General features: G+C 51.2%; 1 protein-coding gene across 1 annotated transcript in view; it reads right to left on the reverse strand.

The window, feature by feature from the left end:
* Positions 1-309: 309 nt before the first annotated feature.
* Positions 310-19,887, reverse strand: part of Ctnnbl1 (catenin beta like 1) — a 164,034-nt gene continuing 144,456 nt past the window's right edge. Inside the window, exons 13-16 of the mRNA XM_005363017.3 lie at positions 19,065-19,145; positions 7,040-7,177; positions 6,851-6,923; positions 310-502 (exon numbers count right to left, since the gene is read on the reverse strand). Coding sequence (XP_005363074.1) covers positions 414-502; positions 6,851-6,923; positions 7,040-7,177; positions 19,065-19,145 — 381 coding nt within the window. The 3' untranslated portion in view covers positions 310-413. The remainder of the gene's footprint in view (positions 503-6,850; positions 6,924-7,039; positions 7,178-19,064; positions 19,146-19,887) is intronic.

Raw genomic sequence — 19,887 nt, forward strand, 5'->3', positions numbered from 1 at the left:
GGAGCCCTGTGGCTGCTATGGAGGATAATACTCTGCCACTGCAGCCCCGAGAACCTGCAGTGCCAGGCATAGAGCGCTACTTGGGTTTTAGTGCACCAACATCTCCTACACAGGCCACGCCAGCACGTCCCTCCTGTCACCGTCAGCCGCTCAGTGTCAAGTCAAATCTGGCTGGCCTACCATCTACATCTCCCACTCCCCATGAGAGGGGAGTTAGGGTGAGGCCAGCTCTGGCCTTCCTTAGGTAAGCCTGTGCCTGCCTTGGAGTGGGGGGAGAGAGCTAAGGGGGAGGCTTTCACACGGAACGTCAGCACAAGGATACCAAAACTAGCTTTAATCTTTTTCAAGTCACACAAGTGTAAAACGGTTTCCAGGAGGGATCCAGGGGTCCGAGGCACACTCTGCCCAGTCTTCTAGAAGTTCTCCAACAAGCCCAGGATGCGCTTCTGCTCAGTCTCTCGGAACTCAGGGCTTCGGCCGTCCCCAATGTTCTCCGCGTATTCTAGGGAAGAAGGACAGGAGTTAGGCTGGACCATGTATGTGGTCCCGAGCTGTGTCTTTCCATACTGCTCCCAAGTCTCAGTGTGCAACAGGAGCCACTGGGGGCAGCGCTTTGCGGCAGCTGTCGCTGGAATCCTCAAGGCTCTCTGACTGTCCAGGCTCAAGTCTTCTCGGAGCACACCTGTCCTCGGCCTTCATGCACGTCATTCAGTACAAAGCTACCAGGCACTAATGTGCCTGAGCCTCTGGGGCCCTCACAGCAGTTCACGCTGTGGCCTCCAGCTCCCGTATGGATGGGATGTGACTCTTATACGAGGGCCCTGGGGAACATGTAAGGTCCCTTTGTTCTGCCACACGGGGACAGACAACATTCTTGGCCTCTCTCTCAGATGCCAAAGGCCAGTTCTGGTCTTGGGCTTTCTGGTCTCCAGAACTTCAAGGGAATAGATTTCTTTATAATAAAGAATCCAGTCTCAAGCCTTTTGTTAGAGTAGCACAAATAGGCAGGAGAAGCGCCTGGTATGTAAGTTCTGCTCTGTGCTCTGCTGTGTGGGGACATGATCAGCAGTATGACATCACGTGAGAACATCCTAGAAATGCAGGATCTCACTCAGATGCTTTTAATAAGAAAGTGTGTGTGTGTGTGTGTGTGTGTGTGTGTGCACATGCGCGCACACACGTGCACGCTAAAATGCTTAGCTGGCTCAGGCAAGGCCCTGCATTCAGTCCCTAGTATAGCAAGAAGAAGAGAAGAGAGAGAGGGAGATGGGAATTTGCTTTTGCAATGCCTGCTTTCCAGATGGGGTATACATGATGGTTACCAGAAGCTGTGAGGGGAAGGGAAGCTTGCTGAAGACCTAAGAGACCAGTGGAGGCCTGCTCCAGGCAGCATGCGGCAGATCCTGCTTGGTCGTCTGTGGGTACGTGAAGAACTCTGGGGTCATAACCAGGCCATATATTCTGCTGTCCCAGTGTGACCATTCTACTGTTAATTCTCAATGGATACTCCAAGTCACTTCCTTGGAGAGACCTCATCCCAGATGCACAGAACAGAAAGCACAAGTCTGTGTTGAGCCCCTTGCTGAGCTCTCTCGGTCAAGACTATGAATGCCCTGTCCCCATAGCCACCTTAATCAGGCTATGGCAGGGCGAGGCAAGGCCAGCTCATAGGCCCTAATCTTGGAATGGTCACACTTACTGGGTGGCAGGTTCTATAGATGTGGTTGATTTAACCCCAGCGACCACAACCACAACCACAGGCAGGCTGAAGGGCCAGTCCTGCTCAGAAGCAGCAACTGAGGATTCAAAGGAACGGAGGCAGCTTGCTTAAGTATGAGCTGCGAGAGGAGTTGGAATTCATCCCGAATCAATGTGAGCGGTGAAAAGAAGTAGGGGTGAGTCTGGTCCCCAAAGTGGCATTTGCTGACCCAAGCAACACTCTGCCTTGCCTGCTTCTAGGGCTTCCCGAAGCTGCTCCACAGGGGCAGCCCTGGGGGCACTGCTGTGGCCAAGGCCCCAGTGGCCAGGACAGGCGTGGGGTGGACCGGCTGGACCCCACTCCTCTGTCAGGTCATAGAGCAGCTCTCAGACACACATCCCACAGGGAGCAGGTCATACCCGGAAGCAGGTACAAGGACCCAGCCCGGGCTTCTCTACTGTCTCCTACAGCTGGCAGTTTGCACCCACAGTACAGCTGGGCCCCTAGCCTCCCTCCATCTTTGTTTCTGGAGTCTCGGTTGGAGCAGATCTTGGTGCTGGCTACTGCTGGTTATTTCAGCTGCTGCAGTGGTTGATAAATATTGAACAGATTCCTCCTAGAGGTCTTGGGAGAGTTCTCTTCTATGTGTGTGAAGAGGAGAGATGCTGAAGGGAGCACTCTGAGGTGGGGAAGAGGGTGACCAAGGACTGGGGAAAGGAAGGGGAGGAGGGGTGGACTTGAGAGAGGGAGACAGCATCAACTCCCTTCCCTACTTCCACAGCATTTGAAATGCTCTTAGAATACCGGCTTTGATGGAGCTCAAACCCAGGCAGCAGGGCTGAACGCATAAATATTAAAGCAAACTTTAGACAGCAGGTTTACCACACAGACATGGATACAAGCTGTTCTGTTTATGTTGAGAGGGAGAGAGAGGGATAGGGAGGGCAGAGCAAAAGCTGTTTTCCAGGCAAGGGCCTGGGCCAGTGCACACAGCTCAGTCAGAGATTCAGGATGAGGAAAGATGGAGGGATAGGCAGGCCAGCATCATTCCTCAGACCAAGGCAGGTTCCTCGGGTCTACCGCGCTTGCTTGAGAACACTGGGGCCGGTGGCATGCTTCAGCAGGACATTTTGCTGGGCCAGGGGAATTTAAGTAAACTTGAGAGAGGAAGCTGCTGCTATTGCTGCTGGGCCTCCCGACCGGCCAGCTTAGCTGGTGGGTAAGATAACCACTCGTCACTGTATGGAGGCTCTACTGGCCATGGCTGGCCCTTCAGTCTAGGCTGCTGCCAGCTCCAGGCCAAGGATGCAAGGACTCCATGCAATGAACACGCCCTCATACCTAGATACCCAGCCTCATAATGGGCACGAGTGATGTGGGACATGGGTGACAACACTGAACCCCAGCAGTCTTGGTGTCCTCATGTGCTCAGGGGACCACCCTGTACTCCAGGGCTTCTGGATGGCGAGAGGTAATACATGGCAAAGGTGTGGTTAAGCCTGGCCTAATGTCACAGGTCTGTGAGGACAGCTGCTCAGGAGGCAGGGGGATCACAAGTTCAGGATCTTCCTGGGCTACAGAGAAGACCCTGTCTCAAAAATTAAAACAATAAAGTAAAAACAAACTTCTAAAGCCAAAACAACCAAATCCAAGAAGTGTGGCTATGAGCAGGGAGGGGGGTCAGTGTGGAACTCGCCCTGTGGAGTTGGGATTCTGGCCTGTCACAGAGCAGCCTGGAGATCCACTTTGGTGCAGGGCTCACTCTGCAGTGAACAGGCTCTGCTCCGTGCCAGGTATCAAAGATGGAGGCAGGAAGGAGGCCACAGTGGGGACTGCCCTTCTCAGCTCCTTCAAGGACCTGTGGTCTTCAGGCAGGTCTGCCTGTTTGGGGATGGTTGGACCCGGAGCGCCGAGTAAGCAGTCTGCAGAAAGCAGGGCTTTAATGAGCGAGCCATCAATTATTCCCGTGCTCTTGGCACCCCCAACAGAAAAGGAGGGAGGAAAACCATGAAAAAGGGGACTGAAAACCCTGGGAAAAGTCCCCTGCTGGGCTTGCCTCATCAGCGGTTTCCTGAGACCTCAAGGGATACATCAGCTGTCATGCTGCCAGCAAAACTTAGGAAATATGTAGGCCATAAAATCAAAGAAAAAAAGCTCTCATCTAATTAGTATGTTAAAAAAAAGAGGAAGCAACCCAAACTGAAAAACAAAATTAAAATCAAAGCAGACAGAGTGATGAGCTGGTCTCCTTTATGAGGCTTTGTTTCTTCACTCATATGATGGTGAGGCAGGGGAGAGGCAGGGATGGAAAGGAGAGCAGGGCAGGCTTCATGGGGTGGCCTGCACACAGTCAGCCCAAGTCACTAAAGCGTTCCTCTGCTTTCAGCACTGACCTCACACTGCCAAGTGACTAGTCCTGCAGGTCCTGCTGTACCCTGTCTGGGGTTCATCTATGTGGCACAGGTTCTGGATCACAGGAAACAGGGATAGGCTCCCCCTGGCATGAGAGAGGCAGATCAGGCCTGCAGGATGGGACTGAGACCCTTTTATTATACTGGTCAGCATCATGCTGCAGGCTTCCTCAATCAAATGATGGTGTCTAGCTCCCGGTCTGTGACTGTCAGCTGAACACCAATGGCGTCAAATAATGCCCAAACCATCTTGTGAGCTCTAGTGAGAAGTCCACTGACTGCTGGCAAACAGGTGATGCAGTTACTACATGAACCCCAAACTCACTATGTGCCCAAAGAATTAATAACCTGCCATAAAACTGCTGCCCCACCTGCTGGGACCTAGTCCAGACCACCGAAGCCTGTCCAATCTCTGGCCCCTGCTCCTCACCTGGGAAATCCTTGGATGTCTGCTCCCCTAACCCCTATCAGTCGAGGGCTCTAACGAGCAGTGTTGGAAACACGGGTGGGTTCCCATTATGAGCCCCGCTGCCCAGGAGGGAGGAGACACGGTGAACAGGGAGAACAGTGCCTTACATCATGGAGTTTCCATTTTAACACACGAGACAGACCAAACGAGTAAACAAACACATAAATAAAAACAATTACTGACTTGATAAAGGGCTTGGAAGGAATACAGATGGAGAGGAGGGGACAGAGTCAAGACAGTCTGGAGGCAGAAGGGGCGGGACTCCCTGCAGTGCAGGCTGTGGCAAGGCTGAGAGAGGTGGGCATGAAAGGAGGGTGTGGGGTCTGGTCAGAGGTGGGGGGAGGAAGCCACAGCAGAGAGCAGCTGCACAGGCCTCTCCCCTGCCCAGACCCTCAGCGGATACACTGTCAGCACCTAGGGTGAGCTGGTAAGATGGTGACAGAGGTGGGCTTGAACAGGATGTTTTGAATGACCTGAGGTATCCGTATCAGTTCAGAAAGGAAAACATCCACCTACTACGTTTCAAGCCCCCACCAACACTTTTTCCTTCTGGGAAGCTCGCTGTTTTGACTAGAGGGATGGAGGTGCAGAGAGAAGCCTGAAAGCAAGACAGCAGAGCTGAGGGTAATCAAAAGCTCTAATTGCACACGTGGGTGTTGGCAGTAAATGCCATTTAAAGGCTGGAGGTGCAGGCATCACAGCCCCCCCCCCCCAGGAGGCTGGCTGACACTAGCCCAATTCACGGGGCTCTGATGCTGAAGGGAACACCCAGGGTCCACCTCTAACCCCTCTTCTTTGGAGAAAAGAGTAGATGCCAGGCCTTGCAACTGTTCATCAGCAGAATGGATACAATAGGTACCATGCCCACAGTGTGGCACGTCTGTGCCAAGCATATGGCTTCCAGCCGTGCTTTCACTCACACTGTTCCTTCCTCCTGGAATGCCACTGTCTCAGCCCCACACACCAGCTTCATGTCACTTCTCCTGTGAGGCCTCCCACAGGCCTTCAGCTGAGCCTCACTGATGGCGATGATGAATCTAACTAATGTTTTATGACCATCATTTATTGAGCTTATTTAGACTCAAAAAGCTCCCATCAACCACCACAGTCACCTCCTTCAACCCCATGGTGCATGGAGTCTGAGTCAGAAGGCAGACCTGGAACTGGCCCCACAGCCTCGTCTCTTCTCTATGTGGACCTGCAAGGGGGCTAAGAGCAACTGAAAGGCAAAGCCTCCCAGTCGATGTAGCCTAATCCCCTACCCTAGCAGCGGGCAGATCAAGGTCCAGAGAGGAAACTGGCTCTGTCTGTGCTTTCCAACCCACCAGGACCCAACTGTGGAGTTACTGTACTGACCATCTAAGCCCACCATGCTCAGGTAGTGCATAGGCGGCCCATGGTGCTGCTGCATTGTGCGCTCAGTATAGACAGCCCGGCCTGTGACTGAGGCTCACTGGGTGACTACAGACTTTTCCAGAGCTACTCTAGCCTGGTCAGGTCCAGACCTAGACCCATGGGCACTTGAGAGATGTTACAGAAAATGGGGGAAGGAGGTATGTTCACCCTGAGTGCTCACTAAAAAGTCAGCAGCACCTCGCTCCATCTTCCTACGTCCTTCAGTGTGAGCAAAGGAAAGGGACAACGCTGGCACGGGGGAGAGGCAAGCCGTGCTAGGATGCCACCTCGGAGTCACAGGCTGCATGGCTCCAGCTGCTTCTTGCCACGTCCTTGTTCTCTGCCCTACTGTGCAGTTGAGAACCACGTCCTTGTTTTCTGCTTTGTTTGGCTTTAGTGGGGGTGTCATGTCTGTGTGCATGCAGAGGACAGAGGGTGAAGCTGGGTACCCTCTCGGTGAACCTGAACTGACTGATTCAGCTAGACCGGCTGGCCAGCAAGCTCCAGGGATCCTCCTGCCAACAGCTCCCAGTGTGTGCCAGTCCTTGTACATGGGTGGTGGGGATCTGAACCCAAGACCTCACTCTCTGTGTGGCAAGCCCTTTGTTGCTGAGCCACCTCCCCACCCTAGGTTTTAACAGCAGATGGTCCCGAGCCCTGGTGCTCCTTATCTGTTTATGGTGTGGCGCTGGAAGCAGACAGAGACAGCAACAGGCTAATCGTCTGTGCTAGACACAGACGACCTGGCACGTGAAGTGGAGAAGAGCTTGCCACTCTCAGTCCAGAATATCTAGGGCACGGGTTTCCAGGGACACTGACAGGGTTTGGCAAGCTCGAGTAGCCCCCAGAGATGTGACCCAGCAGCACCCAACTCACCCTTGATGATGTGCCTGACAATCTTGATGGAGCTGCCACGCATATTCAGGATCTGGTGAACCCGCTGGCGAATCTAATAAGGAAGGCAAAGAATGGGATGGGGAAGAAATCACCAGGGTACAGTGCCATCCTCACCCCACCCATAGGAGAAGGGACTACAGAGAGCGTTGAGCCAGGAAGTCCTCCTACCTGGGGCACGTTGGCATTGCAGATCTCAGCCATGATATAGCAAATGTGCTGGAGAATAAAGAGCCCGGCATCCAGGCGCCGCAGGTAGAACTCGTCCTCCATGTCATTGTCTATGATCTCCCCACGTCGCACTATGTCCTGAAAACAAGCAAGCATGGGATCAAAGCCGGATAGTGCTTGGACAGGCAAAGGATGAGCCTCCAGTCTGATCACACTACACCAACAGCCACCACACAGAAGGAAAAGCCCTTGTCTCCACCTGCCCTTCTCCTGTCCTGAAGCCTCCAGTCTGATCACACTACACCAATAACCACCACACCGAAGGAAATGCCCTTGTCTCCACCTGCCCTTCTGTCCTGAAGCATCTTTCTGGTATTCCTCATTCCGCATGGACCATGGAGGCCACAACAGGCAAGTTCAAAGATCACTTTCCTTTCTGATGACTTGAGGCCAAAATGATCTCATCCATTTGAATATTCTATCCCAGAAAAGCTGAAGGGGCATAGTCCAAGCTAGTATAGCTTTTTTCTTTTTTAAACTCTAGCTCATGATTATTATTTTTGTTTGTTTGTTTGAAATAGGGTCTCTCTGTATCATGGATCTTGCATATGTAGACCACACTGGCCTTGAACTTACAGCATTCCATCTGCCTCTGCCTCTCTCATCCTAGGATTAAAGGTGTGCTTGCCACACAGCATGAGAACCTGAGCTCAGGTCTCTAGTACCTAAGGAAAAAGCTAGCATGTGGGTGTGCACTTGCAACCAGTGCTGGGGTGTGGAGGTGCAGGCACAGGATCCCTGGAGCCCACTAGTCAGATAGTCTGACAGGTGAGCTCCAGCTTCAGGGAGAGACTCTGTCTCAGAAAAAAGGGTAGAGAGTGATTATAGCAGATGTGCTGACCTCTGACCCTCGTACATGTATACACACATGCACTTGCCCCCCCCCCCCACACAAGGGATGCCTGACACGCCATACTTGCACAAGGATGGGGCACAGTGCCAGTGCAATGACACATGCAGGGAGCGGTGGTTCTCTTCTCACACAGCCATCATTTCTCTGTAAAATCCTCTGCCTTACCTCCACCCTACTCCTCCCCGCCCTTCCCTGCAGCCTTGCTGCCTGCACCCTTGAACTCAAGAAATGAGCTGCTTCAGTGGACCCACACTTTCCTCTTTCTGCTGGGCCTTCAGAGGCAACTGCGCAGTAAGACACACCTTCCTCCATTCTGAATCACAAGAACCCAGTCCCTGTCTCCGCACCCTGCCTCAGCCCACATGCTCCCATTGTGTCTGGGGCAAGATCCAACTTTCCCAGAGTTTCTCACAAGTCCACCACCCTCTACACCTCCTAAGTGACAACAGGCTCTCTCCCAGACCTGCCTGACTGTACCTCTCTCCCTCTGCAGCCACTTCTTATTTTAAAAAAAAACAAATCCCCAACAAAGAGGCTCCCAGAGATACCAGGCACAAACCATCCCATCGCTATCAGCAGCTTTACCCATCACTTGTGACCAACACTGCGGCACGTCTAGAATATCACCCTACTCCCACCATCTGTGGACGAGCAGCATGGACCACTGGGAGAATTCTCACCCCCAGCTTGTCTCATGTTTCCCAACATGGACCTGAGTGCCTCTCAAGCCTGGACTGTTTTTAAGCAACCTCTCCCAGAAAGCCTTCCTTGATTATTTAAAGTTGGCACCTGAGCTCCCGACAAGACCCCTCCCTGTACACCTCTGCCACAGTCTGTGTCGTCATCCGTGTCGGCAGTGGATGCCAGGGTGGACTGTGACTCCGGAAGCAGGGTGAGGCTACAGCAAAAAGGTTTTGCTGCTGTGAGCCTGAGAGCGGAGAACATAGGACACACGGCGTGCGCTTGACTTGTGGACCGGTCTAAGACAGCAAGTGCGGGGGCCACATCAGTGACGACAATGACCCATTTCCTAATTCCAGGGCTATTTTTATGGCTATGGTTCTTTCTGACAACACAGGCTCTTGTCACTGACAGAGCCCAGGGGACTGTGGAATGGGAAGGCTCAGCACAGGGCCGTCAATCTCCAGCAGGAGCTCTTCAGAGACCACTTAAGTCGCAGATAATGCACTTCTTTATTTACCCGGGGGGCCAGCCTGCAGCAACACAAGGCTACTTTTCATCTCGCCCCTAAAGGCCTGTCTACAAGGCGCAGAGGGCTGCAGGCTGGAGACCCACTCTGTCTAGGCATCACCACCACTAATCCTCAGTCTCATTTAGTAGCCAATTCCTTGGCAATCTGGCAATTGTTAATATTCACCTGGTAGTCAGAGCACCACGGAAGCCACAGTATAGAAAGAGCCTCATCCTCTTCTCACTCAGATCCTAACTTCCTGCTCTGGGGTTGGGGGGGCACAGGAAGGAAATCAACTCCTGGCTTCCACTCACAAAAGCATTTGGTGCCCATACCATGCTTTTCCACATGGTCATAGAGTTTAAAGTCTTATTATACACACATGTCCTTATGAGTGAAATTAAAGGGGAGAGGAAAGGGATTATTAATCCCACTGTACAAATCAGAAACCAAGGCACATGGAGGTGAAATTGCTCATTATTACATAACTGCCCATTAACAGAATACAGACTCCCTGAGGATGGGACCCTTGTCTGATTCACCTCTGTGTGGAAATGATAACAGTGGAATTTAGGACCTGGCCTTACTAGGTGTCTAGTAACAAGATTATTACCCTAAGGCAGGGGAAAAGAAAGGAAAATCAAAAGTTAAGGGGGAAGAAAAAAGGGAAGGAGGAGGCTTTTGGAAGGACAGGAATATCTGCGTTCATCCACCCCACACTTAACTGTGCCAGGTTCTGTGTGCTGAGCTGGGGTCAAAGAAGGAGACACGACAGTACACACATCTTTCTTTTTTCCCCTTTGGTTTTCTGAGACAGAGATTCTTCCTGTAGCCCTGGCTGTACTAGAACTCACTCTGTAAACTAGGTTGGCCTTGAACTGAAGAGATCCACCTGCCTCTGCCTCCCTAGTGCTGGGATTCAATGTGTGTGCCACCACCACCCAACAATACTATACATTTCTGAGGCATCTACAGTGTAAGGAGCTTAACACACGGGAACAAAGCATCTCTGAAGACAGCATGGTACAGGACACGAGCCCTGTAAGCATCCTGTGGGAACCTAGAAGCTACACAAGGCCTAGGGAGTGGAGACAGGCAGAGACCCTGAGCTGGGATCTAATTGAATCTCATAGGACATTCTAGATACACAATAAAAATGTGGCTCTCTATGGTCTACATGATAAGACCTTTTCCCAAAAACAAACAGAACACTACAAAACAGCAGACTGAAATGATGGTAAAGAGGAGTCTGCCGGGTGGGCTGGAGAGTGAGTGCTGGTGTCATACAAGGATATGACGGTGGGAAGGACCAGGGGAGTGGATCCTGTGATGAGCTCCCAGTCATCTGCAGCTCACTTAGTTCTGATACATTACTATGTGGTAGGAACACAAAAGGCAGTATGAACAATGACCACCCACCCACTGAAGGGAGCAGCTGAGCCCCTGCAGGTGGCCTTTGGTGTCAGGCACAGTCACTCCTTACTTCCCAGGGTAGGAGACACACTGGCTCAAGCAGGGCCACCTCCCAAGGCCAGGCTGGCAGCACTGGGACGCAGACCTGCAACTGTGCTCTCCACACAGGCGCTGATTTCAGAATAACAAACAAAGATGATAAAGAGTACAGGGCTCCGGAATGAGGCTGGGCCATCTGCTTGTGTTCCTCTCAATGGCCCAGTGCCCCAACAGCGCTTCCTGCTACAACTGCCCCTACAGCCTGACCTTCTAACTGGACAGGACACTGTGCTGCAAGGCTTCTCCATGTTGCTTTCTAGAAAGCACAGACCCACGAGAGCAACACCAAGCTCTGTTTGCTCCTCTTCCCCTTTCCTTGGAGCATCCCCAACAGCAGTTCATCAGAGTTCAATTCCAAACATACAGCTTTTCAGACTGGAAAGTGGAATTTTCAAATGCAGATCTCAGAGAAGGTAACAGCTCATCCCCAAGAAAGGCATGCCCATTGCCACCCTGACCGTGCAGAGCTGAGACTGAGGCTGGCTTCTGAAGGTCAGGAGGCCACCCTAGCAGCTTCAGGAGTGCCTAGAAAGTGGTGTGCAGGATGGGACCTTATGTAGCCCATTATAATACTGGGCTGTGGGTTTGGGGACAGAACACACACGTCTTCCCTGCTTAGGGGAAGCAAAAGAAGCAGGAGTTTATGTCATGCCACACAAGGAACGAAAGTGACTGCTGTCAGCTGCAGCAGTGCTCCCTAAGCAAAGCCTTCCTTGCTGTGCGAGCTGTTGGGTACAAGTAGCAGGTGCCGCCTTCAGATTCCAAATGGAAAATCCGAGACACGTCATGTGACTATCGCGGCCCTACAGTGAGAGACAGTGTAGCAGGCTTCCCTGGTGCAAGGCCTTTCCTTCAGTCTTTTAACTTTCAGCTAAAGTGGCACAGTTTCCTGAGTGCCAGGCACTGGATGAGTCACCTTTGCTTTTCTGAACCCCGAGAGGTAAGAATTGAGACTGTACCCACTGGAACCTCTGGTCTCCCCTCTGGCCACAGAACGTGACTGAGCGAGTGGTGGAGCCAGGGCAGAGGGGCACACAAATTGCCTCCAAGCCTGTGTTTCCTAAGTCTTGGCATGGACCCGCCCCAGCATCAGCCAGTGAGCACCACGGCACTGTGTTTAAGTTATGTGGGAACTAACGTACATCAGGAGCATTAAACACAGGGCTTCGTGGCCTGTCTTTCTCCCAGTAAAGAAACTTAAGAATGAGAGGAGGGCAGGGATGCACTCCAGCTGAAGAATGTGTGCCTCCCACCTCATGCTGATGAACCCCGGGTTTGATCCACAGCAACCCCATTGGGCTGGCATACAGCTGTAATCCCAGCACTTGGGAGGTGCAGGCAGGGGACCAGAAACTGAGGACCGTCTTTGGCCACACAGCAGACTTTAACGCTTGCTGGCAGTCATGGGACACTGTAAAAGCATGGTGGGTGTGAGGGGTGTGTAGGGAAAATACAGCTAGACTAGAAAATTCCATATGCAATCTGAGACAGTGAGAAGACACTCTGATAGGTTTTGTTTTGTTCATTCCGTGCAAGAGGGCTGGGATAAAATTTTAGATGGTAATTGAGTGAATGGTGTATTATAAGTGGAACAGATTGCAGTTCCCAGCAGCATACGCCTGTCGGAGGGTTGCTAAAATAAACAGATTCATCGCCAAAGACACCACGGAGGTGGAATATGGAGCGTCAAGGTGCTATTACTGCAGGCTGCTGTGTTCTCCCTTTCAGCTGCAGCTCCACTTTAAATGTTAATCTGTCTTTGGAAGCACAACTGAACCACCAGCCTCCCATGTGCCTCTCTCTGGTCACAAGCCCTCGAGTGCTCTGAGGTTGCCATTTCTAAGCTGCCCCTGACAGGCAGTGAGCTGTCCCTGGCTGATGGAAGAGGACAGGTCATCAAGAGGGTGCTGTGAAGCCAATACAGTGCCCTGCGAGCCTCAATATGCAGCCCCAACTGGAAGTGCCTGTCCTATAGGCACAGGCAAGGGCACCCCATCACCCAGTGATGCCAGCTTCTTCTCCAAGCCCAAGGCAAGCTGGGAAATATAAGTGGTAAATAGAGAGAGGTGCAAACGCCCCCAAACAAGCCCTTCCACCAAAAGCTTCTAAAATAGGGCACACAGCTGGAGAGGTAGCCTAGAAACTGTGTCTTCTCAGCTGGGGAACGCTGAGCCTGGGAAACAGTCTAGGAGTGTGTGTGTGTGTGTGTGTGTGTGTGTGTGTGTGTGTGTTTGCACGTGCGCATGTGTGCACAGCCAACGGATGGCAGGTCCAGAAGAATCCAAGACTCCCAGGCCTGGGCCCTGCTCATAGGAAGAGGCTGACAACACATAACACACTTGCACATGCCAGGTCCCCACAAGCAGCCTTGCTCATTCTACACTCCCAGAGCTAGGAAGACAAGTTAGGTGGGTGGCGTGTGAAAGCAAAAGGAAGCGATGACGGTCACCTGCAATGAAGCCCTTGGCAGTGAGAAGGGAGATGGAGGAGGCCACTGCAGGAAGAGCCTGCCTGATGGATGTGTGGCGAGCATAAGTGGATGGCTTCTAGGTCTAATGTATTACATTGGTGAACAGCCGTAGAGTGTTCCCAGTTTAGGGAACCTAGATTCTAGGTTTGACTTCAAGAGTCAGAAGAGCCTATGGGTGACACCAGGCTGTGAGCCTGCAGGCGTGGGAGGTCCTGGTATAACCTTGATCCTAGCAAACCCTACAACAGGCCTGGGAGGCGGCAGGGAGGTGAAGTATTAGCTTTACTGAGTAAGGACCCAGGGTCAGAAAGGCAAAACAGTGCACATAGCCACACTGTAAGGCAGGTGGGAGAGGTGTGGATCCAGAACTCAGATCCGCGGACTTCTCTTCTGGTGACTGATTGGCAGAGAAGCAGGAGACATCAAAGGGGCCCGGGCCTGAAATTGTGGGCATCCAACAGAGGGGGTAGGAGAAAGGGAAGCTACTACGAAGCTCTCCCCTCTCCCACTGCGTCTGTGAGACACTGGTTTAAAGAAGAGCTGAGAGGACGCTCAGCAGGATGTGCTCTCCTGTTTAAAGGCTGCTCCCGAGGCTTCCAGGACAGTTAGCAGAACAGTGGCAGCCGGGCTCTCACTGTCTGCATCGTTCACTTGGAGCTCAGGGTCACACACCCCACACATTCACCCCACCCCACCCCGTTCACCCATGTCTTTAAGTGAGTTCTGGATGCTGAAGAAACAGTTGGTCTGCTTAAGATATCAAATCCTGTGGATACTGTTTCATTATAGAGTCCATCTTTTTCTTTGCAGGATAAAGCCTGGAATGATTTAACTGTGGCAAAATTAGCATGCAATTTGTAAGTCATTACGGTGCAAAGTATGTGGTGAGAACACTTTATTGAATAAACCTGCTGAGTATAATTTTCCCAGGAACTAAGAAAGAAAAGCCTCTCTCTAAGGCTCTCCTCCCTCTTTCAGAAATCCCTGCCAGCACCTATCTAATTACGTCTTGCTCTGACGGCAGCTTCTGCACATTGAACCCACAGGGATCTTGGTCTTTTCTGGGCTCCAGCCTGTTTGGGGAGCCCAGTGAAATCTGCTGAGACAAGCACCCTGGATATTTACTGATCACGAGGGCTGCTGCTTGCTAGGAGAGTTGGAAGCATTACATGGCCTTTAAAAGTTCAGATCTTGTTAACCAGGAGCCCCTGGGGTATGTCCAACTTCACTCTGGATCTCAAGGACACTGACTACAGCCTGAACACACTGGGCACAAGCCCAAGGCATGGATGGCACTCTCCTCTAGTTACACACTGTTGTAGTTATAAAATATGAACTGAAAATGCATAAAATGACCTGGTGCTGGAAGAGTCCAGTCATGCTTCTAAGCACACATGGATTTCCTTAGTTGCATACCTCTGTAGGACTGGGGATACTGCTCCACAGGAGAGCATTTGCACAGCAGGTACAAGGCCCTGGCTTCCATTTCTAGCATTGTAAGCAACAAAACAACACAAATGCTACCACCAACCAAATAATACAAATGCTACCACCAACCAAACAATACAAATGCTACCACCAACCAAACAATACAAATGCTACCACCAACCAAACAATACAAATGCTACCACCAACCAAACAATACAAATGCTACCCCCAACCAAACAACACAAATACTACCACCAACCAAACCCTACAGTACTGCTGCAACTATAGCCAAATCTACATGTGTGTATTTTCAATGGTGGAGTAATTTTTTTTTAATTTATTTGATTTTATATTTATTTGTTTGTTTTTTTGAGATAGCGTTTTCCTGTGTAATAACCTTGTTTGTGTAAAATCTCAATAGACCAGGCTGGCCTCGAATTCAGAGATTTGCCTGCCTCTGCCTCCAAAAGTGCTAGGCTAAAGGTATGTGCCACCACACCTGGCTTTATTTTTTTTTTTAAATTAAACATTAGGGGCAAAAATGAAAGTTATGGAACAACTGAGGTATGGAGTACCATCCATCCTCAACACCCAAGGGCAGTGGTCCTTTATCAGACTCAGCATCAGGGCGCAAATCTTCAGAACAGATCACAGGCGCAGAGGAAGCAAACAAGCACACTCCCCACCAGCTATGGGGGAGAAGCTCTGCATCAGGGACCATGCCCTTCGAGAAGGGATCACACCTAATGAGCTCTGACCTTGCATGTGGCACTACCTGTAAGACCCAAGCAGGAGGACAGGACTGCAGGTGGGGAGGCAGAGAAAGGGATTAGTGTCAGACCAAACTGGAAGTTAATAGGGTTTCTCCTGGAGAAAAGGAAACAAAAGGTTCCCTGCCTCCTTCTAGGTGCTGGGTAGGGCTACGGCTTTTCTACATGACATTACTTTTACAATTTCCACGAAAAAAAATGGAAACACCTTAAAAATAAAAGGCCACTAAGGGAAAAAAACAGGCTGGGGCAGTGTAGTTATGTGTCCAAAGCCAGGGAGCCAGGGAGCCAGGGAAAGGCCTGACACTGAGGCCAACTCCCTGGCTCTCGCCGTCCTGTCCCAGGATCTGGCAGCAGACTGCAAACACCCCACCCCTACCTGGTGTGCACGTGGAAGAATTACAGAGTGGCTAAGGTGACTCTAGCCGCCCCTGGACCTCCAGCCCTCCCCAGCAGCACACCACTCCTGGTCTTTAATTGGCACTTGGGCCTCTTGCCCTTGGCCAGTGCCTGGTTCAGTCCCTGGCCCAGAACAGGAGTCTAATCAACATTTACCAATGACTGGATTCTCTCCATTGAATCTCGGTCAAGTGCAAACCACACACAAGTGCATTGCACTCAGAAAAAAGGTTTACAGGGAAAGGTGGCTAATAGACACTGAGAAGCTACCATCTGACTCTGTCATCTACAGCGGGTATCTTTGCAGGCTGGTGAAGAATGAGAGACATTCATTTCTTACTACTCTGAGGGTCACAAATGCCTTAGAAACAGTGTTCACATCAGCAGTGTTGTAGAGTTCCCACGGTGGTAGGACATCTGTAATGGGGGGTAGGGAGACCAACTGTTTATGACCTAAGAGAGAGGACAGCAGGAGGAAGGGGTGAAAAGGAGGTTGTGTGGCTCTGTGACATGACACCCACGAGGCGGCTTCATCTGCCAAGACAGAGCCCAAGTGCTGGCAGTGAACACCACTCATGAATATGCCCCGCCTGCCTTGGCTTTTGGAGCAGCACGAGGCTGCTGAGCACTAATGGCCTTGGAATGTTTGCCAGTGCCCAGCAAAACGGCCTTGGCACCAAGGAGACAGATGTTTGTCAATGAATGGCAGGGCCCGAGTCTATGGCACACAGCAGCCTGCTGGAGGCTGGGGGAGCGGCTGCAGCCGTCACTCTCCATCAGTGCTAATCAATTTCACACCCTCTTCAATGCACATAATGGGTAATCTTGGGAAGCACGCCAAGGACCCTAACAGCGGCATGCAGGCCGCCCCCAATGCCCAACTGTCTATGCTCCACCTCACACAAAGACCTGGTTGTGCCAGCACAACCGTTTGGCTGAGGTGGCTCCTCTGGGACAGCAGGCAGGAAGGGCGCTCAGGGAAAGGACTGCTGGCTCGCTTAAGTGACACAGAAATGCAGTGGATGACGGGCCACACGGCAGCAGCTTCTCAGTGAGTCAGAGACTTTGCAAACGCTTATACTCGGTTTTCAGTCACTGAAAGGAGCAGCCATTCTCATTTAGGTAGAGAGGATAAGTTAGCTGCTCAGGAGCTCAAAGCCAGCAGTAGCGGAGATGGTGTGAAACCCAGGCCTGATTCCCCACAGGTATGTGCCACTTTCTACCAGGCCTGGCCTCTCCTATCTTCTCCCCTCCCCAGAGGACAACTCCTTCCTCTTAGGTAGTTTTTGTTCTTGTTTGTTTGAGATGGGGTCTCATGTAGCCCAGGCTAGCCTCAGACTCATTATGTAGTTGAGGGTGACCCTGAACTTCTTGTCTTTTTGCATCTACCATGCAAGTGCTAGGATTAAATGAAAATGTTACCATATCCAGTTTACATGGTGCTGGGGATTGACCCTAGGGTTTTGTGCATGCAAACGCTCCACCGACTGAGCTGCATCCTCAGGTCTTCTCTTTAGGTTTTTAATCCATCCCATTGTCAAAACAGCAGTTACCAAAGGATGGCCCACTGAACTGGGTGAAGTATTAAGGTAGAGGGACCTAGGAGGCACACGAGGAGCAGTGAAAGTCATGACGGGCAGCAGTTTCAAAGTGGCGAGTCTGCTTGGCAGGCTTTCTTCCGCCACTTAAAACCTGCTCCAGCAGGTTCTCTCAGGGGTGGTGTCATGGCTATTCCCACACAGAGCTAGAGAACCTACATGTGTGTCTACAAGGAAAGGCTTCCTTACTATGACACCCTGCTAGTCACTCAGTGTTCCTCAAGTATCAGATGAGACGAAGGAGCAGGCCGAAGAGCTGGCCTAGGTGTCTAAGCCCAGCTCAGCATTTAGAGTCCCTGCCTTTATCTTGCAGCTGGATCTCTATGTGAAAGAAGAAAGTGCCTATCAATCAATTCAATCAATCAGCAAAACACCTGAGCACTTACTAGGCCTAGAGATCACAGGGAACTCACGGAGTGAGAAATAGTTATAGTCTACTGGCCTGTCTAGGTGGGGTGTGTTTTATGGCAGAGAGGGAGCGCTGGGCAGGAAATGGCAAAGAAACAGGTTTCAGGGTCCCACATCCGGATTCCCCAGTTCCAGTGTAGCTGTGCAGAGCAGATGATGAGCTCTGCCTACCACTCGGGTGGGTGCCGAAACACTCCTGCTAGAGAGGCTCCAAAGCCTCAAAATGCCCCTCCAAGGCGAGAACTGCGAGAGCCAGAAAATCAAGATCACAAGGAAACTCAGGGCCTCCTGCAGACAGCAGGAAGCAGGGAGGCGATCATACCGTACTACGGCTGCACCCTGGGAGTGTCTGCAGGACAGAAGACAGACTGGACAATTGGCGAATGTGACAACCTGCCTTGATTAAGATGTGAGCTGAGTAAGCCACAGCGCTGCAGATGGAATGGTATGGAGGCAGGGGAGAAGCATGGAGGCCACCTAACAGAAGAATAGGAAACCCAGCCAGGCCCATGGCCCTCAGCAAGCTGTAGGAGCAGAAGACGGTAAGCCATGCAGTCTAGGGTTTGGCCTGGCCACAGAGATGGAGCCTTTATTTCCTGGACCGTCTGCGAATGCAAAGCTGGGTCTACTGACTTCTCAGCTTCCTCCTGCTCTCCTCCCCGGGGATTCCTTCCTTAGAATCCCCCTCCCCACCACCACTTCTTCAACAACTTGGTCACTATGGTACCAAATCCTGGCACTGTACTTGGGTACTTTTGAGAGTTGTGCTTGCCTAGGGTCTTGTCCCAAACTCCTAGGGTGACCTGGGTCAGTCCTACTACATCCTTCCTCCTAATAGCTCCCCACTTGCAGAAGGGCGTTACACCATGACTGTTTACTAGGTTCAGAGCCTCTGGGAAATGCACACCGGGTATGACTATGAGGGTGTTTTCAGAAGGAAGGCCTCCCCAGCGCCATCCCATGGACTGGGGTCCCGGGCTGAATAAAGAAGAGAAAGAGAGCTAAGCACCAGTATTCGCCTCTTCCTTCTTTGTGACTGGCTGCCTCAAGCTTCTGTTGCCATGCCTACAGACTGATAGACTGTGCAGCTACAAACTGTGAGCCAAAACCAACTCCTCTTCCCTTAACTTTTCTGGTATTTGATCAAAACAACAATAACAGAAACTAATACATATGTACACCACAGTGGCTTTCCGCTCTGCCCTTAAGACATGTTAGGTGGCCCATGGCTGTAGAGGCACCTTTGGTCTAGCTGTCCTGTGCAGAGAGAGAAGGCACACAAGGGACCAAATGGAGCGTGTCAGGAATTTGCAAGAAGTGGGCAGGGATACATACATGCTTCTCCCCTTCAATCTTCTTGTCGGCCACTTGCATTGCACCCAGATATTTAAAATGCAGCTCCATTAGCCTGTCAACCTGAAAGAGAACCACGGGCAGGAGTGAGAAGGGAAGAGCACCTCCCCACACACTTCACTGTCGCTGCCTGCAAAGGGAGACCCACCCTTCTACCTCTGATATGGGGGATGGACATCAGGGACACACCCAGAGCAGAACAGGGTGCTGGTGAGAATAGCACCCAGCATGCATCAGCTTGAACACACACCCACTGCTCAAAGGAAGAGTGCTAGCCCCTCTAGGACTCCAGGGAATTCAAGTGTTAGCAATAAACAAATAAATAAATAAACATTTGAGTCTCTTCTTGCAAAGCGAAGGCACTTGAAGCTACATACTTGATATTCACTTAGAACTTAAAGTTCTTTTTTCCAACTGAAACCTTTCATGTTCAGATTCTGCCCCAGAGCTGATCTTAAAAAAAAAAAAAAAAGCCAGAGTAAAATCTTTTTAGTTGCTTTTGAGTCAGAAGAGAGAGCCAGAAAAACTCCTTCAGCAACCTGAAAAAAAGACTTTGACTTCTGTTCAGAAATAACTTGAGTCAGTTTTCAACTTAGCAAAGCCATCCTGGAACATGGCCTGGGGACACCAAATGGGTTTGGAAAGGTTCACTTTCCCCAAGGCCTTCAAAGGACAGAAAGAGTGCAGCCTTGATGCTGGCCAGACTTCTGACCTACCCGCCAGGCTGGCGCCACCATAGCTGCTGGCAAGCAGTCTTTTTCTGCACTGGAGCTGATATCATGTTGCTCCAATGTAGCTGCAGTCC

This window comes from Microtus ochrogaster, linkage group LG8, assembly GCF_000317375.1.
Source record: "Microtus ochrogaster isolate Prairie Vole_2 linkage group LG8, MicOch1.0, whole genome shotgun sequence".
NCBI classification, from domain to species: domain Eukaryota; kingdom Metazoa; phylum Chordata; class Mammalia; order Rodentia; family Cricetidae; genus Microtus; species Microtus ochrogaster.